At 52.8% G+C, this 26959-nt stretch overlaps 1 protein-coding gene and 1 long non-coding RNA gene across 9 annotated transcripts in view; one reads left to right on the top strand and one right to left on the bottom strand.

Moving 5' to 3' along the window:
* Positions 1-1889: 1889 nt before the first annotated feature.
* Positions 1890-11292, bottom strand: LOC134138191 (uncharacterized). 5 transcript variants are annotated; one of them, XR_009957828.1, is made up of 6 exons: positions 10700-10925; positions 9608-9737; positions 5934-6131; positions 4983-5065; positions 3022-3106; positions 1890-2397 (listed from the first exon to the last, which is right to left on the bottom strand). It is a non-coding gene; the product is annotated as an uncharacterized LOC134138191 (long non-coding RNA). The 5 variants fall into 5 exon arrangements; XR_009957827.1 differs by lacking the exons at positions 5934-6131; positions 10700-10925 and adding an exon at positions 11192-11292; XR_009957824.1 differs by lacking the exon at positions 5934-6131 and having other exon boundaries at positions 10700-10918.
* Positions 11293-11776: 484 nt separating this feature from the next.
* BCL11A (BCL11 transcription factor A) overlaps positions 11777-26959 on the top strand; it is a 67448-nt gene continuing 52265 nt past the window's right edge. For all 4 annotated transcript variants that reach the window (XM_062571499.1, XM_062571498.1, XM_062571500.1 and 1 more), the window contains exons 1-2: positions 11777-12127; positions 16695-17024. In XM_062571499.1, the coding sequence (XP_062427483.1) occupies positions 12073-12127; positions 16695-17024 (385 nt within the window). In that variant the 5' untranslated portion in view covers positions 11777-12072. The remainder of the gene's footprint in view (positions 12128-16694; positions 17025-26959) is intronic.

Here is a 26959-nt window from a genome sequence, read left to right as displayed (position 1 = left end):
GAAGGGCTTCGATTCCCAACTGCTGTGCAGCGCACTGGTTTTCTTTTACTAGCAGTCAACCTTTTCCAGCAATCAAACCTGGAGTTAACATGAAAAAAACCATATAGTTCAGGACAGTTATTTGAAGTTTTTGGTGATGAAAAACTCCGTGCTTTTATAGTAATCACCATTACTATGACTAGTATGTGCAGTTCAGATTGCTTCTCTGTGGGCAAGGCCAACACCTCCCACTCTGTCCCACGGGAAGCTTGGCCTGTCCAGAGTCTTTGTCTGTCCATCTACACTGGTCTCCTTCCCTGTCAGACCTCGGTCCACAGAAAGAAGGAAATTCGGAGGCAGAACGGCGACACCACTCCCAAGTCATCCTCTGGCACTCAGGGAGTGCCACGCTGTCCTAACGTGGTCCCTGGCCCACGAGCTTCAGCTGCCGGAAGCCCTAACGGGTGCAGAGTGAGGGAGACGATTTCCCTGCTTGCTTTTCCAAATGTCTTGGGGTTTTTTGGCTTAAAAGCCAATATCTGGAATAACTCTTCTGTGGTTTATTTTTTTCCTTCTTACTCTCCGTTCCCATTTAAACAGGAACACGAAACAGTTCTCGTGGAGATTAGTGAGCAACGAGCTTACAGAGTGGTCTCTTAACAGTTTTTATTATTTGATCAAGAGTAAAACCTCCCCGTGAACCATTAGATTTTGCCATATGAATACATTTCCAGGCAATTTAAACAATGCGTATTATGTATTTAATAGACCATCACAGGTCTGAACTGTATCTTACTCTGTTATATGAGGCCACGACCATACTGATATGAATATTTGTATTAAACTTACTGTACATCTGAACACTTACCAATTGGCTGTATTGTTTACTTTGGCCTTTTTTTGTTTTCTGATACCAAAATGCCCACTCCATGTTTTTGACTAGTGCCCTGCAAAATGTTATGGTAATAACCAACGTGGTTTTGAATTTAACAGCAGCATCAAAAGAAAGGGGGACTTGCAAAAGGTTGCTTTCTCTTCAGGCAATTTTTAAAATTTTTAAGTGTGACTGTACTTAAATTTGAGCATGTTCTTAATTGGGAAACCAGTGGCTACTTTCAGTCGCGCAAATGCCGAATTAGAAGGAAAGAAAACCAGCAACAACAGGGAGGTGTGAGGGAGTGTAGGCAGGGGCGGCCGGCTGAGACGGGGCCGGGCCGGGCCCGGGAGAGCCCCCGCCGGCCGCGGCGCCCGCGCTGCCCCGCGGCCCGGTTTGCGGCGGCGCGCGGGGCGGCGCGCAGGGCGGCGCGCAGGGCCGCGCAGCGCCGCGCAGGCTCCCCCCCCCCCGCCCCGCGGCGCTGCCCGCTTCCCGAGGCGGAACCGGCGAAAGCAGCTATCTGGCAGCAATTTGCATATTTATGGTGCCTCCTGCCGTTCCCTGTGATTGCTTTACAGGCAGGAAAGGTAAGAGAGAAAAAAAAAATGCATCCCCCCTTTAAAAAAAATGGGGGAAAAAAGGATCATACGTGCACGGCGGCGCTGATACAAGACTAATCCTTGCAAAGCCGCTAGCAGGGAATGTGTTTACCAAACAATATTTTTGTCTTAGGATTTGAAGGCAGCTTTGTTTTTTTGTTTTTGTTTTTTAAGTTCCAAGGCTGAAGATGCGAGGTCCATGATTCTGTGAAAACTGCTAGAGAAAAGCACTGATCATTTCAGTGAAAAATAATTAGCCTCGTCACATTCACTGAATGTATACATCTAAGGAGGAGGCAATCCTTGGAGAATGGGAAAAGCATTCAATAGACACTTTAAAAGTATAGTGTCATGGTACATATATTTTTTAGTCCCACTCATAAGCAATGTACAAATGTGCAGTATGGCTTTGAATATAAAAGCTAATTAGGTCTCAATAGAGAATAGTTTCATTTTTATTGGCTCTGAGTGCAACGGCTGTCTAAGATGCACCTCGGCTCTGAGACACTTTTGGCCTTCTTCGTAGGAACTGTCGCTGCCGCAGCCATTGCCCCATTCGAATACGTACGGTCAAACACCCTCAGCTCTGGGTAACAGCTTTTCTGGGCTGCTCTTAGGTCTGTAGCTCCCCTCCCTGCGCAGGGGCGCCGAGCGGGGCAGCGGGGGGGTGTTCGAGCACCGGCCCGTGTGTTGGACCGCGCTGCTCCATCCGTACCGAGAGCAACCGTCCCGCTGGCTCCGGCGGCGAGGAACGAGTAGGAGGCTGATGGGCTGATACGGCTTGCGTTCCCCTCGGATTTTCTGTAGCACTTACTGCTGTAGCACTCCAGGGCTGGTGTATTTCAGCACAGATAGTCTGTGGGTCTCTATATGTTTGCATCTCTCTCCCTCTCTCTTCAGGTACACAGATACTGTGAAACTTCACATAAGAGGGAAAATTAAAGCCTAAATTGTGAATACAATAATTTCAGTATGGTAATATTAAACATTGTTAGTATTTCTGATTTCTGTATTTAATTTACTTTGCCTTTTTTTTTTTTTTTTTTTTTTTTTTAATGCTGGGCAATAGTTACTCACTGAACAATAGCATTAGTACAATAACTTCCCCACCTCCACCCCAGCATTCATACTTAATGCACATCAGCTTTCTATGTAATACTATACAATATACTTGCATGCTATTTTAATTGAGTGAAATCTTATTCATACTAGTGGTAGAAAGCATTCTTTTCACTGCAGTCAGAATTCATATTGTGCTGTAAAAATTATATGTGCTGACAATAACAAATGGTGGCATAACTATCCAAACTGCTCAAAGAAGTATGCTCTTATCACATATTATTCATCGGCACTCCTGCTACACCTCAGCACTGCATCTTTCTGTGCAGCTTTGGGCTATATAATAATACATTATCCTGACTACAGAGAGTTGCATTAAAATATTATTGTAAGCCTTCTAACAATTAAACTGGAATTTTGCACATAAGAAAGAGTTGCACAGAATAAATATATCAAAGAAAAAAATCCCCAGTAAAACTGTTATTTTTAAATTAAGAAAAAGATCTCTACCATCTCCATAATGAATTCTCTCTTTTCTTTCCAGATCCTCATGCAAAACATTTCATGTAGCACATGCATTTCTTCTTCTGTGAAACTAAAAGTTAAAGTCAGAATAAAATTAATATAGAGGATGATGGTTTTACTTGTTAAATTTCAGGTTAGTGCTATTCTAAGCGATTAAAAGTTGAAGCTTTAAAAATCACCCCAACAGAAGTTACTTACAAAAGATGCACACAGAATCAAGGCCCTAATCTAACAGAACACTTGAGCACATGCTTACTTTAAGCATGTAGGTACAGCTGATGTACCAACAGAGAAATACACATTTAAGGACTTTGCAGTACCCAAGACCAAGTAGCTTGCTCTTGTAGAGGGATATATCAAGCAGGGCTAGAGGAAGAAAATCCTTTTCTATTGCAGTTGTTTCCTAACCTGTCTTCAAGTCAAGCATGCAAGGAACTAGGACAGACTGCTTTCAGTGGCATAAAAGAAGTACAACTAAATCTTTCTTCACCTTGTTTAGCAAAACAACCAATATCTCATTGGAAATAACTTCTTTTTTGTTGCTGAAATTTGCATTTGATGTCTCAGGTTAATGAATTATTTTTGTCATTCTCCAAAATCATTTTTAAAGGCAATGGAGGTATAGCTGGATTTGTTTTGGTATGAAAACGTGTTTGCAATTCCTCCTTTTCCTTGCTGCCAGATCTGGAGTAGAATATTACAGACTTCCCCATAGGGACTGATGAGAGCTTGAGCCTCTTGGGTCTAACCTTGCATGGAAGTTTGAAGAGCATTGCCTTACGATCCTACAAAGATCCTGTTCCTAAACAGCTACTGGTTAAAAGATCGGTAGTTGCCCCACATAATTTACATGGTCAGAATCAGAGTCTGAGCTGGGCAGACTTTCTTCACTGAGCAACAGGTATTTTGGACATGAAGTGTGACTATATGAAGTGGACATGCTGCTACTTTTCACCTTGGGATGTATCCCTGTTAACCTGTGAGAGCGACACATAAATGCAACGGGGGTTCCTAGGACCAGTGCCTGCCATGCATCGGGGAACAACTGTGGTCACAGAAAACTGGAAGCAGGGAACAAATTTCCTGTTGGCATGTGTTGGTATCAAACACTGATTACCCCATCCATTTTTTTTTTTTTTTAAGTTACAGGGTGTTGGGACCTACTGCAGAGCTGGAAGCAGCCTGATTTGCTCTTTGTTGAACCTTACCAAGAATTTGCCCTGGCAGGGCTGGGAGCCTGGCTTAGCCTTTCCTATCCACACAGCCTGCTCATCACTTTTGAGTTCAGCTTCCTCTGCTCTGGTGGGTTGTATCTCCCTGTGGCAGTTGGCCGTAATTCTTTACTTTGTACGAGCCAGGAAACTCCCCAAACTCAGCAGCCAAATTCAGAAGACAAATCAAAAGGGACACTTGTGTTACTGTGCTGTCTTTCTGCTTGTAAGATTTAAGTTAGTTGCTTAGTAAATAAGTGGATGACTAGGGATCTCAGCAGAGATTCAAAGGATCAACCTTTCTGTGGTTGGGTTTTCATCAGTGTCTGCAATGCAAAATGGCGGGGTTGTAGTGTACACTTCAGGAGGGGGAGATCAGTGGAGTTAGATGTGGATCTTGCTGACCACATCCAACCAAGATCAGATCAAGTGGGTCTTGCATTACACAGAGACTGACTTCGCCCAGTACTTCATTTCAGAACAACATGCACGTGAAAACCTGCGGTGAGGGAGCCTGACACGTAGTCAAGACTTCTGAAACCAACAGAGATGGTCCTCACGAGCTCAGGATTGCAGCACAGTGTCCCTATTTTGTAAGCATTTGGTGAGCTGGGCATGAAAACTTTGCAGGGTCTGGCTCCACTAGAGGAATCTGTTCATGTCCTGGGACTTGTCTTTCTATCCTGGGCTTGTCATAGTTTTGCATTAGGGTTAAAGAAAATTCCAAGTCCTTACCTTAACCAACCCTGCCTGCTTCAGCTCAGTGTGACCCAAAGTGATCAAGAGAAAACTCGTCTCTGAGAAACAGAGGTTTACAGCTAGTGAAAAATGATAGAGAGAGCAATTCTCAGTAAAATTCCTTGTAACACAAAGCCATACTTAAGCTTACACTTAATGTTCAAAGTCAGATAGCTCATCCCTTTCGAAACACAGTCATTATGACTGTTCTGATGCCAAGGCACACGTGGGACTCATTTCCACACATCTAGGGGAAAATCCCCAGGAAGAGGAAAAGCATCTGAGAAACTGTTGACTTAGATAACAAAGTGACCAACTCTATCTCAGTTATTTTCTTGTCCCGAGCTATTCTCACTGCATGTATAGACAATTAAGTTGACCTACTCATGGTACTACATTGTGCCAGAAATATATTTTGGATTGCTGGTTCAGTGAACACCTGCCCTTCTTGGCATGATGATGCCAATTAGGTCAGGGAGATGTTCTCCTTCAAATATATCGCAGCATAACTGATGTGCAAAATAGACACCTTTTGTAAGCTGTACCTGAGGCACTTATGTTCTCTATCTTACATATTTAGTACTCTCTCTTGAGATAGATTTAGGTGGCATTTCTTTCTCAAGGGCTCTTCATCTCTGTATGTCTACACATAGGTGTGCAAATTTGGCATGCATGGCTCATGAACTCCTCTATGGTGGTGTAGCTTTAACTTATGTATGTATATACACACTATTCAGTATGCAGCTTCAGAAAAACTAGAAGTACCAAATTCATACCCTAGATGTCAGTAAAAGAAAAAAACATTAAACCCCATTAAAAACGTTTTATAAAGGTCTGTGAATCAAGCACTGTGTTAGCCAATTATTCGTAAGATAATTCCCTATATGGACTGACACTTTTGCATCCCAAGTTTCAGCTCAATCAAATTTACACAGCCCAAGTTATAACCTCTTCAGGGTGGGGACTGCAACAGGAGCACCGACAGACGTTAACTGCTGTGCCTCTTCAGTAACACAGGCTCAACTGCCTGACTCTGACAGTGGCTGCTGGTGCTGTTATAATTAAGAATCTGTCTGGATTTTCATTACAGGTCCAAGTTTCAAGAGGTGTTAAATGCATATATTTTAAAGTGTGTTGGCTTGAAACCTAGGATACAAACATCCAGGGATATATTACATGTTTGTTTATAAAAATAAAAAGATATACAAATACTAAAACGATACAGAATGACCACTAGCTAACTCTGTCTCTGCATACTAGAGCGGTACAAACTAAAACCACAGTTTGGCTGAAATTAAGTATTTGATTGAAAATGAGATTTTACGTGCATTGTTTTTACCTAGCACCTTTCCCGTCTCCCCTGCTTGCCTGTCCACGCGCAAGTGAGACCGTTGCTTGTGCAGAAGCGTACACTTCAAAGGAGAGTTTTGCCATTTGAAAGCCAGGGTCCCGAGTGCTTTGTGCTGTTCATTTTTATAGTCATCCCCAGAAAGCCCAGTCGGGGTTCAGGGCTCCGTCGTGCTACATGCCTAGAGCAGCCTATAACAAAATCTTTCTGTCACCTGGCGCTCGTGTGTTTGTGTTCCTGCATGGACTCCCTGCTCCTTGTGATGCTTGCTGGTTAACTGCTTGCAGAATTGGAGCTCATTTGAGCATTTATTAAAAAAAGAAAAGAGAAAAGGGAAACCAATGTACTAAAGCTTCTCAGACTGGAATACTAACGCGAATACTATTTCTAGAACGTGCAAGGGCTTTGCTCATTCATGGGGAGTCAGCCCGGGACGATCGCTTCCACCCACGTTGCCTCTGCCTGCCTGAGACTGTCAGCCGTGGGGTAGGAAAGCACCCTCTTCTATCCGTGGTTATGTAACGCAGCACATCCCTCGAGAACTGGCATCATTCTGGAATTTGTATTTGGTCCTAATGTTCCATACTGAATTGGCAAGTGAGATTCCTGCTAGGAATGAATGACAGTTGGAGCTTAAAAGCAGGAACATTTGCCCGCTAAAGTTGCTGAACTCGCTCACTGCCAAGTCTGTCACTGAATTAGCAGATAGGCAGGGAAAGCAGTTGTGGCAGAGCACAACTGCCCCCCACCCCTTATCTTGGGCCCAGCTGACCACAAATAACTGACAGCTCCCAGTGCTGACCAGGAGGAACTAGGCGATACTGGTTGCAACTAGTAAGGTCAGAGACGGGCATGAGATAAGCAAAAAGGATATATTTTCCCCAACACGACACGAGAGCAGCAAAAAGGGTTTATCTCCACACCAAATACCGTATGACCATGAGTCGAACTCTGTGCCCATAAATAGCGCTGCAGCCTAGAGCCCACTGAGCTCTCCCGCACGGCAGCGGGCTGCGCGGCGGTGGCGTTCCCCTCGAGCTGGGACGCCTGGCGAGGTTAAGAGAACCTCTGACAAGAAAACGTTGGAGAGGTAAGAAACTGCGAATAACAAATGTGCGGTGAGACTCGCTTGCTGCAGTGGCTGCACTGTATTGCCATCTTCAATGCATTTGTTTGCAATAAACCCAGAATTAATACCTTCCCCCGCCTCATGACAGCAACATGCAGTACTAATTGTACTGCACTCCTTTGCAGCTTTAGGTCCCAATCCTGCATGAGAAGACCATGCGCCTGTATGTAAGGTGGAGAAAGGTCGTACTTTTCAATTTTTGGCAGTTTATTGCTCTTGATACAGTGACCTTTGAGCATCTTGCAAGCTTGAAGGGGTGCAGGAACACATTATTTCTCAGACAGATAGCTGAGGCATCAGAAGAGGGATAGATAAATTTTGGCAGATTTACATCTTAAATCAACATTTGCAACATAAATGTTCTCACCTGTCCACTCTGCCTTGCTCCTGCAGGTTACTGCCCCCACTCCTGGGACAGCAGAGCGGGAAAGGGACCTACGCTCTGCCCTCAGGAGCTTGAGGTCATTACCTGGAGGTTGAGGGGCTCCAATTCACCTGTGGCAAGTGGAAGTGGGACTGCTGAAGGGGCTGCAGCATCCACCCTTGCTTTCCTGGAGGATGTTCTTGCTTTGTAACAACGACGGCTGCTCAGCTAATGAGACAGACCCTTCTGGGGGGTTGATTTACCTTTGTGTAGACAGCCTGAAAACCACCATGGTGTTGGTTTTCCATGCCAGCGCGTACCGTGGAGTTTGCCCAGGTGCAGCTGAGATGTGGGGCCGCATTTCCTCATGCTGACTTTGCTCTGGGGCCAGGAATGGCCAGTGAAAGAATGGCTAAGAGGACAGCAGCTCAAACCATTGCAGCGTGACTGCGGAGCATCCTACGGGGCTCGGGCAAAGAGAGAGGCTGTGGAGAGCCAAAGGGGGCACGGAAGTTTGCAGGAGTCCTCACAGCCTAACCACCGGGCCATCTTCAGCGCCTGGCTGGGTTTGTTTTCACTTGCCCTTCTACCTAGCAGCGTTTTTAGGCACTGGCAGGTCGGAGTATTTTTAAGCGTTTTCAAGCGCCGTGCTCGCTAGCCTCATTAGCGTAACTAACTCCTCGCACAGCAGCATCACCTCGTAACAGACACAGAGAAGCCCAAAGGAGCTCCAGGGTCCGAGGGGCGCTGCGGAGGGGGGCGCGCTGCAGGCCCCGAGCGGGCGGGGGGGCTGGCGGCAGAGGAGCGGGGCGCGGCGGCCCGCGGCGCGGCTCTCCCGGGGTGTGGGGCGGGGGGAGCCCGGCCCCCCGCCCGGCTCCGCCGCTGCGGCCGGGGCCGCGGGCACCCGCCTCTCCCGCGGCGCTGCCCGGGGCCGCGGCCGGGGCCGGGGCGCGGAGCGGCGCCTCGGGGCGGGCGGCGGAGACGCGGCGGCGCGCCGGAGCCCGCGGAGGGGCCGGGGGCTGCGGGCCGCGGCGGGGTCCCGGCCGCAGGCGGCCCCGCAAGGCTCCCCAGCACGGCGGCAGCTCCCCGGCGCTGGGGCTGCAGCAAACTCCCTCGCAAGAGCTGTTTGTTGACCACATTCACGTTTCAGAGCCCTGAAGCTAAAAGCACTTTACACCATAAAATAAAAGCACTGTCTTTTTTTTTTCCTAAAAGGTTACGTCTGGAGGCCACGCTGCTCATACTTCATACAGAAAACTACTGAAAGGGCTATGAAATCCTCTATGATTTACACTCCCTCTCAGTGCATTAGGATATAGATCTACTCGACTCTAAAAATACTGCGGAGTTTCTAACCGACGTGAATATATGTGCATTATTTCAGAAAGTCTGTTAGAAAACTTGTCAACACATTATAAAGCATAAACCAGGACTTGGCCATTAAATACAGAGATCAGAGACAGAATATATACCGCAGGAAGTCCTAAGAAAAGTCCCTCCATTCAGAAAAGGTCTATTAGCTAAAAGTTTACACACAATATACACGAAAGGGTTTAGAGAGAGCCCACGGACCGTAATTACAAGGCATAAATGGAATCAGTAAGGGCTTTACAGTCCCCAAAGCAGCTAACTGGGCTGCCAGAAAATAATTTTAATATTGTCATAATTTATTACCCACCAAAAGCCACATCAAGGATTGTAAATAGAGTTACTTTGTGTCCACGCCTGCTCGTTAAGCAGTCTCGTTCCCTTCTCCTAAAAATAGTAAAACAAAAACCTACCTGCATTATTAATCTGTGGTTAGAGCATGTTAAAAATGTCTTCTGACGCCTTTTCTTTCTTGAGGTTTGTTATCTCCCTCCAATCACATGACAATGCGAAGTGCTGGGGGGGCGACGGGGGAGCACGGCACTATTGTGATCAAATGCCAATATTAATAATTATCCAGGCAGGAGGAAATACTGTTTTAAGGGCGCGAGTTCCTATTTAATTCGAGGCGTTTTATGATGCTGAAATTAAGGGCATGCTAATGGTAGAAACGTTCTCGCTGCCGTTCCCGAAAGCGTCTGTAAAACCAGCTTTTGAATGTATGTTTTAAGATGTGGTCTAGGAAGTCACCTCTGGAATCTCAAATACAGTAGAACAATAAAGCAGGTTTACTTGTAACTAAGTGCTTAATTTGCTATGATTTTTTAGAGAAAATCAATAAAATGTTGCCTGTTATTTATTGGAAATAACCGCAGATAGGTAGCCTGATGTATGTTGGCTTTAGAGAGCGCACAACTGTGTAATGAATTGTAATTCAGAGGACTGTTAAATGTGAACCACAGAACCTTTCAGAGGTAATAAAGTCATTACTTTTTACATTGCAGCCACCTTGGAAAGCTTTACACGCGCTATTACACGTAAATCAAATCATATCAAAAATATGTACGTACCCACCGTGCACACGCACGCCCGTTCGTGTGCGCTTTGCTCAGCACCGTGTGCACGCACGGACACGGCCGCCGACCCGCAGGTGCGGTGCGAGACCGGGGCACGGGAGCGGCTGGCTGCTGTCCCCTGCAGTTGTCCCCCCACCGCCTTTCTGCCCCCCTCCCCGAAACGTCCCGCCCGCTACGCGCTCGCCGCCCGCGCAGCCGAGCCCAGAGGCGCCTGCGACGGCTCCGGCTCCGGCTCCGGCTCCGGCTCCGGCGGCGGCTCCGGCTGCCGTGCGCGCTGCGGCGGGGCGACCTCGCCTCGCCTCGCCTCGCCAACAGGTCGCCGCCGCCTCCGCGCCCGCGCAGCGCCCCCCCCCCTCCCTCCCGCAGCGGCGGCGCCGAGCTGCCCGAGCCCCCTCGCCGCGCTCGGTGCGCGTCCCGGCTCCCGGCCACCTCTCGCCTCCCGCGGAGCTGCTGCGCGGCTCGGCGCTCCGTCTCCCGCCGCCGCCGCTTATTGCTGCCGCGGGCTGCTGCCTGCCCGCGCCGGCGGCGTGCGCGCCCGAGCGCGGTTTCGGCGAAGTTGCAGCCGCCGCTGCCGCATCCTCCCAACTCCAGGCACTTCGCCGCTCCGCGCCGCGCCGCGCCGCCCGGCTCCCCCTCCCGGAGCCCCGCGCCGCGGCTGCCCCGGCCGCAGCCCCGGCCCCGGCGGGGGCGCGGGCGCTGCCCGAGGCCGCGGCGTGCCGGCTCCTGCCCGGCCCCGGCCCCGGCGCTCCCCGCCGAAGTTGGCCGCGGGCCGCAGCCCGGCTCTGGCTCCCGGGGGAGGGACTCCGCGTCCTCGGCGGGGGGGGGGGGGGGGGGGGGGGGTAAGGGGGGAGGCGGCGGGGAAGCTGGGAGCCGGATGCCCCCCCCCCCCCCGCCGCCTTTTTGGGTGGTCTCTGGTCCTACCTGGCTTCCCCCAGCTCCCCCACCTCCTGTGCACATCCCCGGGCTAGCCTGCCCTGCAGCCCTCTCTGCTCCTTTTGCCTCCCTGATGCATTTGCTTTCCCGGCGGGGTGTGTGTGTGTGTGTGTGTGTATGTGTGTGCGCGGGGGGGGGGGGGGGGGGCGGGTGTGCGCGCTGCCGCTGCCTTCCTCGCTTTCTTTCTTTCCTGCCCGCTTTCTCCGCGTGTGCGCGTTTAATTTCCCCTCCTCGCCGCTCTCGGGTTTCCCCTCCTGCGCGGCCAGCGGCGCTCGGCGCGGCGCCCTCCCCTGCGCCGCCGCCGGCCCCCTGCTCCCCTCGGCGGCGTGCGCCCGGTGCCGGCCCCCCCCGGCGCGCCCCCTCCCCTCTCCCCGCTGCGAGCACTGTCCATTGGCTTGTCCTGCTCTCTTTTTCATGTCCAGCCCCTGATGAGTGTCCATTGGTGTTGCCTTCGCCTTCCCTCCTCCCCTCTCCCCGGCTTGCCCTGCCCATGTTTTGTATGTCTCTGTCCATCCAGGCTCCTGACGTTCAAGTTCGCAGGGACGTCACGTCCGCACTTGAACTTGCAGCTCAGGGGGGCTTTTGCCATTTTTTTCATCTCTCTCTCTCTCTCCTTCTCTCTCTCCCTCTCTCTCCCTCTCTCTCCCTCTCTCTTTTTTTTTCTCCCTTGCACAAAAAAAAAAAAAAAAAAGCCATGACTGCTATCCCACAATTCATCTTCCCTGCGCCATCTTTGTATTATTTCTAATTTATTTTGGATGTCAAAAGACATTGATGAAGATATTTTCTCTGGAGTCTCCTTCCTCTCTAACCCGTCTCTCCCGATGTGAACCGAGCGACTCACAAGCCACCGAAGCCACCAACCCACCATGTCGCGCCGCAAGCAAGGCAAACCCCAGCACTTAAGCAAGCGGGAATTTTCACGTAAGTAATCCAGAGAGCAATTTATTTAATTTCTCCTTCATGGATTTAATTTTTAATTTGAGAAAGAGAATAAAAAAAATAACAGAGTGAGAGTGAGTGAGTGAGTGGGGGAAAATGAACTCAACGCGGGCTCGGGATTGCTAGCATGACGGTTATTTTTGCCCGCTCTAATTTAATCACCTTGCTCACTTTTCTTCCCTTTCTCTCCCCGGCCCCCCACGCCTCCGACGGGCGCTCGCTCTGCCCCTTCCCGCTCCCGCCGCCTCTCCCCCCGCGCTTTCCGCACTCCTGCGCGCCGGGGAGCGCGCTGTGGCCGCGGAGCCGGCGAGGTGCGGGCGAAAGTGCAAAGAAGCCGCCGCGGGCAGGAGCGGCAGAGCTGCGCGCCCGCGGCGGCCGGCGCAGCGAGCCGCGAGTGCGGCGCCGGGAGCCGCCGCGCCGGGAGCCGCCGCCCGCCCTCGCCCCTTCGCCCTGCGCGCGGAGCGGAGCGCGGAGCGCGGCGCGGCGGCTCCCTTTTGTCTGCGCCGGGGCCGCCGCCGTGCCCGCCGCCCCGGGGCCGCGGTGACGGCCGGCGCCGCGCGGCGCTCCGCCGCCCCGACCTCGCCCCGCGCCCGCCCCGCCGCCGGCTGCGGCTCCGGCTGCGGCTGCGGCTCCGGCTGCGGCGGGGGCTGGGGGCGGCCGCGGCGCCCGGGGAGCCGCGCCGGGAGGGATTCCCTCCTCTGCTCTGCCTCGCCTCGCTCGCTCTCGCTCTCTTACTATTTTTTGGAAGATTTTCAAAAAAAGTGGAAGTGGATTTTGATTGGGAAAAATCTCGTGTCTGAATGTTTACAAGCACCGCGTGTGTGGGGAACCTCCTGCCAACAAACACAGACAAGAGCGAGTCCGGGCTGCGCACACACACATGCACACACACACACACACCCGCGCGCACACGCACACACCCGCGCTCACACACACCCGCGCGCACACGCGCACGCACACGCACACACACACACCCCGGGAGCGGCATTCCCACCGTCGCATTTAAACACAAAACCAAATCTGCGCTCCCCGGGAGAGAAAAAGCAAACCCGAGCCCCGCCACACTGTTCGCAACAAAAACTCCTCGGCTCCTTCCCTGCGGCCGACGCGGCACACACCAGGGCTAGATGCGAGATAAGCGGGAGCGCTCTGTGCACAACAAAAGGCAACTCGAGCTGGAAAGGTTTGGGGTGAGGGGGGTGGGAAGGAAGGGGGAAAAAAATCCCCCTTTTCCTTAGAGTGAGCGTGGGGGAAAGGGAGAATGATGCATGCTTCTCGCGGGGCTTTTTATCCCTTCTTTTTCTTTCTTTCTTTTTTTTTTTTTTTTTCCCCGCACTATGCCTGGCGGGTTTTGTTCGCTCCCCGGGATCGCAGAAACCCGGGGCGGTTTCCCTCTGCCAGCCGGATCCGCGCTGGCTCTCGCCCGTGCAAAACTTTGCAGCGCCGCTCCCGCGGCGCGGGGCGCGCGGAGCTCTCGAGCGGGGGCTGCGGCGAGCCGCGGGCGGCCGCCCCCGCGCAGCCGCCCGCGCCCGCGCACCTCCGCCGGCCCCAAGCGTGCCCCAGACCGCGAAGGCGGGGGGGGGGGGGCCGGGTGCGTGCGCTGCACCCCGCACCCCTCCGGGCCCCCGCTTCTCGGGGCGCTGCCCCGCCGCGAGCGCGCCCCGCGGGCCGGCGCGGAGGCCCCGCACGTGCGCGGCGGCGGGCCCGGCTGCCCGGGGCGGGCGGGGAGGGAGGGAGGGAGGGAGGGAAGGAGGGGGGCCGGGCCGCGGGAGGAGGGGGCATGTGCTGGAGTTGGGTTGGTTTTTCTTTTTTCTTTTTTTTTTCCCTCTCTTTTCCCTTTTCCTTTCCTTTTGCACGTTTTATTCTTGGTGCGGGCTGGGCTCGGATGTGGATTTCAGTCGCTAGGAGGCAGAACAAGATCAAAAAAAAAAAAAAAAAAAAAAAAAAAAAAAAAAAAAAAGAAAAGAAAAAGGAGAAGCAGCCAAAAAAGCCCAGCGAACTTGAACCTGGTCGGTTCCTCCGCGTCCTGAACGCGCAGCCCCCGCGGCGGCGGGAGGGCGCTTCCCCCCCCCCGGCTTTGTTCTGCATTTGGGGCTGGCTGCGGCGCGCAGCGCGGGCGGGTGCTCCGCTGCCGCGGGGGGGGGGGGGCGCAGCCTGCGCCGCGCAGCGCCGCGCAACTTGGGCGCGCAGCGGGCGGCCGCGGGCACGTGCGGCGGCGGCGGGCGCGGCGCGGGAGCAGCGCGCGGGTGCGCACGCGGCCGGGGCCGGAGGATCGGGCACCTGGGCCGGGAGGTTGGGTCGGCCCCGGTTTGAGAGAGGCGCCCGGCAAACCAGTGGCGAGACCAGGTGAACTGTGTTTCCGCGGTTCCTTTGCAGACCTGCTCTTTTTGGGTTTTTTTTTTTTTTGTGTGTTTTTTTTAAAAAAACAGTAATAACAAAAACATATTTTGCTGCCTCTGCCTCCTTCAGGAGCCAAATGTTTTGTGGTGAACCCGGTGCCAGCCGGATTTCATACATGAGTATATAATTCTTGTTAATTAGCAATAATTTACGTTAAGAGCACAGAAAACGTTGAGGTTACAGGTTTTATATCTGTACGTTTGATCATCTTGTTATTTTCAAGAACTTTGCCTCCTATAAAATTAATTAGGTGAAATGTGGAGGTGTAATCAGCAACCTCTGAATTACCACTTCATTTCCTGGTTTTGATTGTAAATCAGCCCAGTCGGTACAGACTTTAGCAAAGTCTATTTTTGTTTAGGACTACTTTTAACTGCCTGGTGTCTGCGCACTGTGTTACCTTCCAGCGCTAAATAATACCGGCGGTGCCAGAAATAAATCAGGCCACGGGAAAATATTCTTCCTGAATAATGACCGTGCCGGCTTCCACGCTGGCGACTTGCAAGGGGAGGGCTGTTTGTTTTGCATCCTCTGCTGCGGAGAGTTTGCAAACTGCAAGTTAGGTTTACTGGTTAGCCCAGTCTGGTGCGTGCAGCAAGCTACTGGGGGGATTTGGTTTGGTAATAATTTACTCTCTGCGCCCAAGCGCAAGGAACGGCCAGAGAGGGAAACCGCCGGCGCGGAAGTGCCGCGGGAACGTGCTGCTCTCTCCTCCGCGCCGGAGGAGCGTCGGCGCGTGTTGTGTATTGCCGTTTGGGCCGTGAGTTCAGCAGAAAAACCCCAGTGATGAAGATATTGTTTTTATTAATACAAACGTAACCTTCATATTCCTGTGGTTGACCTTACGTTAAATTAGAAGTGGTACTAGAGGCCAGAAATTACGGACTGTATCCCCGTGTCCTAGTTGGAGCTAAGGTACGGTAAGGTAGTGTGCTCCTCCAATATTATTTTACACGGCACAACTGGGAGCTACTCTAGATCTTCCTCCGCAATATTCAGCCTAGGTAGGGTTGAAATAAATTTAACCTGAGTTCGCTGGATTTTTTGCACTTTATCAAAATCAGTTCCAATATTGTGCCGTCAAATTAAAATCTATTTTTTGATTCTCTGTGGCTTTAAGTTCATTAAATGGGAAATTGGCAGCTAGCTAAAGAAGGTCAGACTGATTAACTGTTTAAGAGTTGCATTCGGTCTCACTTGTGTTACCTGGCAGCGTTGTAGGGTGTTTTGTGTTTGTGGTGCCCTCTCATTTTTGTTGTTGTTGTTAGTGTACACATTGCCTTGCGCGGGTACGGGAACACCGACACACGGCTGTTATTACTATTTTTTTTTTCTTGAAAGGCTATGGTGATGGATACTGCACACACGTTGCCAAGATCTTTCTGTACAAAGTTTAAAAAAAAATAAATAAAAAGCAAACAGAAAAGAAAGACACGTCTACCTTGTTAGAGCATCCGCTGACGATTATGTGAGCAGAAGTAGCCTCATAATGAAGCTTTTTGGAGCTCATTCAGAAAATTTGTCAACTTTGACAACATTAGGCAAGGTATTTTGAGCTTAAAGAAAGCACTTTTCCGTCTTGCCCTGCAGCGTGGCGCTCGCTTGGCCGTACGGCTTGGTGTGCGACGAGAGCCACCAGTACTAACACGCTCAAGAGAAACTAGGTGCTCCCTTTTCCGGGAAGAAAAAAAAAAAAAGACTAATTGGCTGATTTTCCTGAGTACTGAAAGATACCCTGTTCAGTTAATGCTCTGGGTGGAACTGTGAGTGGATTTGGTATTTAGGTGGGTTCTGAGCAGTAGGTGAAAGTCAGCAGTCCTCCCCCCCCCCCCCCCCCGCACCCCCTCCTCCATGGCGGGAATTTTTTGTTGATTTTTTTTTTTTTTTTTTTTTTTTACAATTTAGCTGTCTCTTTCTTGCCTTGCTCGCCCCCGGCCTCCCCCGCGGGGCTGCCCGCCGTGCCGTGCCGGGCCGTGCCGGGCCGCCCTCCGCCCGCGCCCCGCGTGCGCGGGCCCCTCGTGGCTCCGCGTCCCGGCGAGCGCGGCCGGCTCGCGGGAGGCGCGCCGGGGCCGGACGGGGCCGGGGCCGGACGGGGCCGGGGCCGGCTCGGCGCGCGCTAACGCCGCCGCTCTTGTTTCCGCACGTGCAGCCGAGCCGCTGGACGCCGTCCTGAGCGAGGAGGAGCCCGAGCCCGGCGCCCTGGGAGCTCCGGAGGGGGACCACGACCTCCTCACCTGCGGCCAGTGCCAGATGAACTTCCCGCTGGGGGACATCCTGGTTTTTATCGAGCACAAGCGGAAACAGTGCGGCGGCGGCCTCTGCCTGGAGAAGGCTGTGGATAAGCCGCCGTCGCCGTCGCCGAGCGAGCGGAAGAAGGCGTCCACCCCCGTGGAGGTTGGCATCCAGGTGACGCCGGAGGACGACGACTGTTTGTCGACGTCGTCCAGGGGGGTCTGCCCCAAGCAGGAGCACGGAGCAGGTAAATGCGAGCAAGGAGGAGCGCCGGGCGATGCCCCGGCTCGACGGTCGCGGGGAAGGCCGGGGCCGAAAGAGTTAACGCGCGGGGACGGTAATTAAACGCAGCCCCCCCACCCCCCCACCCCTCCGGCGAAGCGACACCGCCGACCTTGACTTTCAGCTGCCATTTGCGACCGGCCGGGCCGGAGCGGAGAGGGCGCTTGCTGAAGCGCGCAGACGTGCTCAGTCGAAAAGTTTAAGGGCACGCTGGAAATTTCAAAAGGTTGGTGTGACGGGAAAGGCCGCTCGCTGCAGCCTGCCTGCCCGGCCGAGTGATAAATGCTCCTCTCCTCCGCGCGCGCCTGCCTCCGACGGGGCTTTGACAGATGTGTCTTGATTTTGTTTGTGGGTTGCACAGCCGCGCGTCAGCCGTACAAACGTCCAAGACGGAGCTCTGTTGTGTGCAACAAACAGTATGAAATGTGCTTTTTTTTTTAAAAAAGGGTAAATGATTCCATTTCTGAGCTTTTTTTTTCCTTTTTTTTTTTTCCTAAACGGAAAGCCATTCACTGTGCAAGTATTTTAGCAAATGAGACTAGAAAAATAGAACTTGCTACAGGAAAGAAAATCACAGAAACACTGGGAGCCTAGCAAGGCATATTCTGTTCTTAAAATCCCGTTAGCAAGCAGGAATATTCCCCATTTATAGTGAGCATTGCAAATCACTTCACATTGCCCCAGTAATGCCGCCTGAAAAACACAAGCCGGTAGCACACCAAGACTCACACGTGCCTCAACCAGTTCTGACAAAAAAATAAAGGGGAGAGGCTGGTGGCGTTCAGGATGTGGCGTCGCGTGCTCCCCTGCTGCAGCAGCGCAGAGGACGGCTGAGCGCGAGCCGGAGTGCAGGACGTGGTGGTGATCGCAGGAGGGGCTGGAGCCCGCCTTGGCCTTGCTCTGGCTGCCGAGGGGGACCGTGATAGGGCAGCAGGCGCTGGGAGGTTCAGCGTGATGCTCTCGTGGCCTTCCTGGCCTCCAGACCAGCCGTTAAATCACGCTTGATGTTTGTGTTTTTGAAGGCTTTGTGGTCGTGGCAAGTGTATTGGGGTATGTGTGGGTCTGCGTGCATGTGCACGTGTCCATGCAAGGCCGTGTGCATGTATATGCGTCTGTGCAGAGCCGTATGCATGCACGTGCGTCCATGCAAAGCCGTATGCATGCACGTGCATCAGTGCAGAGCCGTATGCATGCATATGTGTCTGTGCAGAGCCGTATGCACGCACGTGCATCAGTGCAAGGCCGTATGCATGCACGTGCATCAGTGCAGAGCCGTATGCATGCACGTGCATCAGTGCAAGGCCGTATGCATGCATATGTGTCTGTGCAGAGCCGTATGCATGCACGTGCATCCGTGCAAAGCCCTAAGCATGTGCACGCACCTGTGCAAAGCTGTGTGCCTATACAGGCATATGTAACGGCGAGGAGCGCACTGTTGCTGCGAAGCCGCAGTGGCGGCCGCGGGCGAGCCGCTTCCCCGGCGCGGTGCGGGCAGAGCCCGCTTGCGCGCGCTGCCCGCGGTTCGGAGGAGCGGGAGCGGAGGGGGCGGGCGCGATGAGCGGGGGGAGCCTGGCGCGGGGGGCGCGCGGGCTTCCCCGGCGCGGAGCCCCGCTAAGTCGCCAAACGCGGAGGGCCGGGGCGGCGACGCAGCACGGGGCGCGCGTGCCGGGGCGCAAAAGGCAGCGTCCGTCAGGCGGCACCGAGCAGCGTGGTCCTGGAGAGCTTGCCCGGCAAGCCCGTCCGTCTGTCCGTCCGCCCGGCTGCGCGGCAGCCCAGAAAATAGGCATTTACCGGCAACGTGAAAGCGGAGCCGCTGGGCCGGCGGAGGTGTCGCGGGTAGCCGGGTGCGGGCCGCGCTCTGCCTGCTCTTTGCAAGGTAAGGAGTTGCCGCGTTACAGGAAAGGATCGTCTTAAGATGAGCAGCGGTGAAGGGTCCGTGCGCCCGAAGGGGAGGCGCTGCCTCGCGCGGCCGGGAGGGCAGGACGGTGCCCGTTCGGGGCTCGACCCTGTCCTGCCCCCTTCGAAGGCGGCGCGGGTACGTCCGCCTGCGCGCCTTGACTTGGTCGGAAATTTTGAGCGATGCTGATCCAGCGCCGTAGCTGAAATGTCGTAAATTTAAGTGAAAATTAATAGGATATGTTGTGCGGGTCCGACGAGGCAGCTTTCATCAATATGTATGTCAAACACTCGCCAGCAGACACCGGCGGCCTGTGATTTGCAGTGAGAGCTGCGGCAGGGCTTTAGTTATCCAGGCTCATATTTTACAATAGGGGGAAATATTAACTGAAGTATCTAGAGATCAGTGAATGTAAAATTGCTGTTCACTTATTGAAAAGGCTGAGGAAATACTTATAGCCCACCGGCGTCAGGTTTTGGTGTTTTGTTTGTTGCATGTATAAATCCGGGGGAGTTAATGAAAGGTGATTTTTTTTGGGGGGGGTGAAGAGGGATCTTAAAGGTTACTCGGATTCATTTGGAGCACTTCGAGTGCTGCATATATTCCCTTTTGCCATTACGCCTGCGTGTCGGTGGATACCGCGTTTACTGTGCAGAGGGAGGAGGGAGGAGGAGGGGAGGTCGTCTTTAGTGCTTGAATCCTTTATTCTCAATTTGCTTGTTGTATTTAAATGTAACACACGGGAGGAAAAAAAAAAATAACCGAGGGGAGAATGGGCGTAACTTGGTGCTGAATTTTGGAGTGTGTACGTTCGGGCGTTACGTTTGCCAGCAGGTGATTTCTTTGACGAGTCTGTGTGCCACAGCAATTTCCTTGGGAGCGTTACCAGGATTTGCCGTTACAATTCTGCAGGTTGCACGTGGAGATCCTGTATCGATCACTTGGTTTGGTTGCAGATAAAAATTAGTAACGTCTGAACTGAACAGTTAGCATTGCAGCTGGAGGGTGAGGAGAAAGCTGGAAGCGCGCTGGTGGGAAAAAATTAAGAAAGCTAAAACATTGTGCTCTTCCTTCGGTGCAGAGGCAGGTGGAAGTGGGCTGGGTGAAGCAGGGACAGGCAGGGAAAAATTTGAGGTGCTGTCCAGAGGCTCCTGCCCGGGAGCGTGGGAGTCCCGCGCACGAGCCGTGCTCGTAGGTACGGCGGGGAAAGGCGGCGAACGGGCAGCCTGGGGGTTTTGTCCAAGTGCGGGGTCAGAGAAGCTCTTTCTCAGGGAAATTGTACATAGATCCGTCACAGCGACTGCGTGATTGAGCTGCAGAAGTGTCCGGCGATCGTTGGCGTCGCCGGACGACTTCGGAAAGCTTAATTAAAGGCCGAGGCCCGTAGGGCTGTGAAATTCGCTTCTGGGGGGAAAAATGTGAAAAGTGCGGAGGACCCAAAAGTTGTTGGAGCGCTGCTCCGCCAGGGGTGCGGGGAGGAGGCACGCGTTTGCCTGTTTGCCCTCTTATAAATGATGTTGTTTTGGTTTTTTTGAAGCGAACACGTGGTATCAGTCTCGTCCTTCGCACGAGGTGAAGACTGGGTTAGTTTCCCTGTTCCCTGCTGCTGCAGGCAGCTCGTGTAGAGAGGGCTCGTTGCGGCGAGCACGGCCGCGGGCTCGGCCGCGCAACGGGAGCAGCGGGAAAGTTTTCCTGGGATCCGGGGCGGCGGCGGGAGCGTCGCGGCTCATTGCGTCGCTCGCCCTGTTTTTTTTTTTTTTTTTCCTCTTTTTTTTTCCCCCCCCCGGTTCCCATGAGTCAGATGTGCTTGTTGGGAGGCTTTGGGACGGGCTTCGCCTTCCCCCGTCGGCCGCGGGTTTCGGGGGTTTCTGCGGCCCCCCTTGCGCAGAGGAGGAGGCCTGGCGGCCCCGGGGCGCGCGAGCCCCGTCTCGCTCGATGCACGTGCCGAGGGCGCGTCCGGGGGCCGCGTCGCGCTGCGCTGCCTCGCCCGCGCGCGCCCTCCTTAGGGACGGTTTTGGGTCGGAATTCACTGGAAGCCACGCGCCGTTTTTATATCCAGTAGTAGCGGCTTCGCGCAGTAAAAGGCTTTTAAGCATCAAGCTGGACACGGCTTGGCACTTGGCCACTTTATTATTTTATTTATTTTTTATTTTTTTAGCGGGAGCTCTGGTCCCCGGGGAGGTTCGGCCGCGGGTTTCGTTTGGGTCAGCGGCGGGGGCGGCGGGCTCGGCCGCGGGCCCGGCGCCGCCTTCGCCCCGCGCTCGGACGGGCGCTGCCGGCTGCGGCGCCGCGGTATTAACGCTCCCTCGCCGCCGCGCCGCGATGAAGCTGTACGCGGCAAGCTTAACGCGCAGCCGGTCTGGGGAATTGCATGCGACTTAGATAGCCCGGCGTGAGTGACAGCGGTGGAAAAAAAAAAAACGCTCAGTGCGCCACAGTTTGCATTCCTGTTTTCCTTTGATCGAGAGCAAAGGGAAAACATCCACTTCTTTCCCTCCGCGTTTCATATAGAGGTTTCTCCTTTGCAAAATCGGTTAGTAAGTAAGTAAACGCGGAAGGGAAATGAAGTGTGTGGCGTGTGGCAGAATTACTTGAAACGCATCGGTGTCAGCCTTCCGAGCCTGGTGCTTTTGTCCGAGCGTTAGCAACTGTTTATTTTTTTGTACTTGAGATCATTTGTTTTGCTTTTCATTCTTTTTTAGTGTCTGTGTCTGGTTGAAACAAAGAAAATACAGGCAACGTAGGCAGGGAGCTGCAGGCTGCTTTGCCCCCTCCTGCAGATGCAGCCCGGCTCTACACCCAGAGCGAGCGAGTCCCTGCAGCGGTTTCGTTTGCTCGTGCTTAGAGCCTCGAATTCGAAACTCCGTTAAAAGGTGTGTTTTCCAGCTCGGGGGAGGGTGGAGGGTTTTTAATAACGTGCTCGCTTAACTGAATCAACAGCTGTCAGGAGCGGGTGTCGTAAATCCGCCGGCAGCGCGGAGCCAAGCGCGCGTTCCCCGCAGCGAAGCGCTCGCAGCAGCCCGTCGGCCCGCGGGGCTCCCGGGCTCCCCGGCTTGCGGACGGGGCGCCGGGGCGTCTCTTCCCTCTGCTCTCCCCTCCCCGCAGACCCCTCCGGGCTCGTCCGGCGCGGCTCCTGGGGAGCCTCCGCCGGGGAGGAGGAGGAGGAGGAGGAGGAGGAGGGGGAGGAGGAGGAGGAGGAATTCGCCGTGGGCTCGTGCGGAGGAGCGAGGGGCGCCCGCGAGCCTGCGGCCGCCGCGCTCGCTCCCGCTCGGGCTTTGCGCGGGAGCCGAACAGTCCCACCTGCGACCCGATCTTAGCTTCGGGTACGAAACCGCCTGCCTGCATCAGCAGCAGCGCTAGCGTGAGGCAGCGGAGGCTCGCCGAGGGCCCTGCCTTCCGCCGCGGCCGCGGGTGCTGCTGCCGCTGTTGTTGCTGACCTATTGCTGCTGTCATTATTATTATTATTATTACTACTACCTTTTTAAGATACACACACGCTGCAGCGCCTCACTCCTTAGGAAGCAAGGAGCTTAATTTTGCACGTCTTTTTCGGTGCCTGCTCAATCGATTTAGCAGGCAGTGAAACAGAAAATGCGAAAGTAAAAATAAGAATACACCTTCGCCCTCCCCATGAGCTCCGAAAATTCACAGCGGTTCGTTCGTCCCCCCCCGGTGCGGCGCTTTGCTGCGGCGTCGCTGCTGTTGCTCCGGACGTCGGGGCAGCCGCCTCGGTTTTGCTGCCTGTTGGCTGCGGAGCTCGTTCCTCCCGGAGCGAAAGGAAAAGCAGCAAAATCGTTGCGCTTCGGCCAGGGTGTCGAAGAGGCGCGGAGCATTCGCTGCACGAGCGTGACCAAGGGCTTTTTACTCTATGTTCCTTATTATTAATCTTGATTTTCACGCGTGTGCGTATGTGTACGCATATGCACGTGTAGCTTTCGGGCAGGGGGAAGCAGGAGTTGGAGCCTTTTTCTCTTAGAGGAGCTGAAACACAGTTGGTTGCAGTAAAAAAAAAAAAAACAGGAAGAGTATTACCTCCTGAGAGATTATTTAGAGGCTGTATTATTTTGTAATAAACTATAAACTGTCCTATGTTAAATTTGTGTTATGTTAGAAAAAAAATCAATAAGGAAGAATTAAATTCTGATAAAGATACTCTTGGATCTTTGAAAACAACTGCTGTCCTTTTAACTAAAACATTTGAGGAGCTTCAAAGAGTATGTATTTCTTCTGATCTTGGAGCTGTGTGACTGGTAGCAGGGAAGGGGGAAAAAAATCTTATTCTACATACGAGTGGATCGCTTAACAAGTCGGCACAGACACATACTTGTTTGTACAACGGAGATAAAAATTCCCGTATAAAAATAATTCGGCGCTGAGAGCAGGCGTCGCGCCAGGGCTGCCGCCTCCGTGCCGCCCCCGCCGGCATCGTCCCGCGGGCGTCGCGGCCCCGTCCCCGTCCCCGTCCCCGCCGCGGCCCGCTCCCGTCCGCCTCCCTCGCCCTGCCCCGCGCTGGGTTATTTTTATTTTTTAGTTTTTTTTTTTTTCATGTTAATACCGCCGCCCGATGATGGAAATAATGTTTTTATAATACATTTGATGTTTACACGGAAGACGTGACTTGAGGGGAAAGAGGCTTTTTTGGGAGGGTGGCGGAAATCTTGTTAATCTGCTCGCGGAGAGCGGCGCACAATGCTGCCCAGGAGCAAGCCCGCGCCGCTTTTGATAAATCGCCGTGTTTAGAGATAGGTTTGGCTCTTAAGGGCTTAGTTTTATGAACAAAGTCCATAAAATTGTTTTCTGCCTCTGTTTGTCTCTAGCCCCTTTGGCTTGACTTGGAGCCCTATGTTTAGCTTAAGCTCAGTCTGGAAGATATAACAATTTTGCATTAAAAAAATAAGGAAATCACAGGAAGAAAAACCCTTTTGCTTTTTGGATGAATCTTACTGATAATTTGCTAAAGCTCATTTGAATTTTAAGCACTTCTTTAATCTTCAAAGGCTAAATTGCTTTATGAATATGCATGGTGTGGGCAGACTTTAGTTCATTACCTAGTTGTAAATTCTAATGACCATTAGGTCCTTGCAGTAATTGCGAATTGTTTTGCATTTTTGATTGGCCTATTAACATGTGCATTCGGCACACATCAGGCCAGCCTGTCAGGCTGCTGAAGGAGAAAAAAAAGGTGAAAATTGTTTTATAGCACCAAGATTCTTAGATTTTCAATCTTGGAAAATTGATGATGTAAAAAAATTAAAGCAGTGTTTTTTCTTCTCAAGATTGAAAGTTCACCAAGAGATTTGACATATTTAATTTACATGATGACTTTGCACTCCTTCATTAATGCAATTTGCATATGAAGCTGTTGTTAATCACTTTTGATCATGTTTTGTGTATTAGCTGCCTCAGTGGCTCTTCTCCCTCAGATGCTCCAGTAGAAAGCAGCAAAATGATGCATCTTCTTGCCAAGTTTCCTTTAGTGAATTGAGGAATTAGAAGTCTAACCTTGAGTAATTAAATATGTTTTATCAGTTCTCTTTTAATGTTAAGTACACTTTGTTGGAAGTGTAGAATGAAATTGTTCCCATTTGGGGGAGACATTCCTTTAAAGAAAATTCTGTATGTGTATCTGTGTAATAATTATTTCCCGTGCCCCAGAGCTGGCTTGGCCAAGCCAAGAGGTTGCGCTGCGGTGGTCCGGCAGCAGCCCGGCCGGCTGCGCCCGTGCTGGGCGTTTCGTAGCGTTGCTGGCCTTCCCGATGCCCAGGCCCGATCCCGATCCCAGTCTCGATCCCGATCCCGACGTGTGCGGAGCCACCGCCGCCGCCAGGGCTTGGCGCCCCGTTGGGAAGCCCTACGCTGTGGGCGCCGCTCTTCTCCCCGCCGGGCTCTCCAGTTGCTTCGCCGCGAACGATGGTCTTCTCCCGCCGCCGGGAATCGCCCGGCGCCGGCCGGGGGGAAAGCGGGAGCCGGAGGCCCGGCCGGTTCGCACCCCTGCCCCGGGGCCCTTCGGTCCGCTCCCGGCCGGGCCGCGCGCCGGGAACGCCGGCCGCTTCGCTTGCGCGATCGGGCCCTGGCGGTGGCTTTGGCCGCGCAACCGTCCGTGTTTCGTACTCGAGGCTCAACTTTGGTTTAAGAGTTTGTCGCTGGTTAACGAGACGAATCGGAGCGGCGAAACCGATACCCTGATTAAAGGGGCTGCTTAATGAAAGAAAATACATTGGGAGGGAAAATGACCATTACGCAAGAAACATAAGTATAATTTTAACCTCGGAGGAGACCCAGTGCTGCCCTTCTATGACTTCCATCCATACCATGCTAAAAGCATGGTTCAGTTCAAAGTTGTTAATATTCAGCTAGGAAACAGTATCCAGAACACAAATAAATTATTAAGTGCATGAACTTTTTCGGCAGTAAGATGAACTGATGGGGTCCATCTGTGAGATCCGGGGGCTTTTTATTTGTGCCTGTCGAACGATTCTGCCCTCTCCGACTTCATAGCCCTTGGTCTCTGGCCAAGTGCATGCATAATTGATTCCACACGCGCTATCATTTTCTTGATGTAATTGCTTTAGTAAGATATGATGAAATCTAATGGATAATTTGCTATACGAAAATGGCAAAAAAGTAAATGTTCGTATTTTGCGCAGGGTGCAGCGCGGAGGGCGCCCGGAGTACTCGCACAGTGGAGTAAAATCAAGTTGTACCAGCTCTCCGTACTTGCTTCTCCAATGGTCAGGATGCAAACTCAGGGGAAAGTTGTCCACACTGCACAGGGCATAGTGATTTTAGAAATAAATGTGTCGCAGGCTGGCTGCGCTGCTGTCCGGCTAGCGCTCGCGCTGGTGCCTCGACCGTCAAGAAGGCCCTGGATTGCTTAAATAGGGCCCTCGATTAAGTTCAGTGCATTGGTTTAGCTGGATGTATTTTTAGATAGTTCAATAGTATGTAAATTTTGAATCCACATAAAATTCCATACCCATTCAAAGGGAAATACTCCGCTTTCAAAACTGACATTACACTGGCCTTTAAGAACGGATTTGTGCGTTTCTCATTTCCTTTCCCCGCTCTTTCCCAATCCTGCAATATTCTATATTGCTTTCCATGTATGTATTTTTAGATAGATCTTTGAGGCAATGTATGGACACAAAAATATTTGATATTTGCTTCCTCCCCTCCCCCCAAATTGCTGTTTTCAGTGTACTGAAAGGGGGAGGGAGCAAAACCCAGACCCAATGCAAACCCGCGTATCTGCAGCAAACTGTTCCTGAGCAAGTCGTAGTAATGAACAACACATGATCTGAAACGCGATCAGCAAACACGCGCCTCTGCCAAGGAATTCCTGCCCTTCCCGTGCCGCGGAGCCGTAAATCAGCCTGGGGCCCGGCGGGAGAAGGGCGCGTTGGAGCACCTCCGAGCCGGGCACCGGGCGCACCGGCGGCGGCAGAGTGAACGTTTCGTTACGGCGGCGTTTTGCGTGGTTTCTTTTTTATTGTTGTTGTTTGTTGTTTTCTTTCGCTTCTTTCCCTCCCCCACCGTCTTAGGCTGAACCGAAATGTAAATTATTTTCTGGTCCTAATTGGATTTAATTATTTCTTTAGGCGAGGCTGGGGGGGGGGGGAGGAACGGCGGCGCGCAGCTGTCCGGACGGAACAAAAGATGCTGCGAAGCCCCCGCTCCCCGCGCGCGGGCTCGGGACCGGCGCCCCGGTGCCGCCCGCCCGCCGCGGCCCGCTTTGGGGGTCCCCGCGCGGCGAGGGGGACCGCCGGCGTCGCTCCGCGCCCGGCTCGTTGCTGGCGTCGGTGGGACTGTTCTGATTTTGTCGTTCGCTGTTAAAATTAATACACTCCGCGCCGGCTGTAAAAGTGTATTTGCATTTAATTGCAAGTCAGGATGAATTAGTGGCTCTGATTTAAAACCCGAACTCGCTTCTCGAGGAGAAGTCTGGAGTGAGGGAGGGAAGGAAATGGCTCCGGGCTTCGTTCTTCCAGGAGTGGAGGCTGGGC

Source organism: Rhea pennata, chromosome 3, assembly GCF_028389875.1.
Source record: "Rhea pennata isolate bPtePen1 chromosome 3, bPtePen1.pri, whole genome shotgun sequence".
NCBI classification, from domain to species: domain Eukaryota; kingdom Metazoa; phylum Chordata; class Aves; order Rheiformes; family Rheidae; genus Rhea; species Rhea pennata.
Note: the sequence above shows the minus strand (reverse complement) of the source record. Positions and strands in the feature narration are given on the sequence as shown.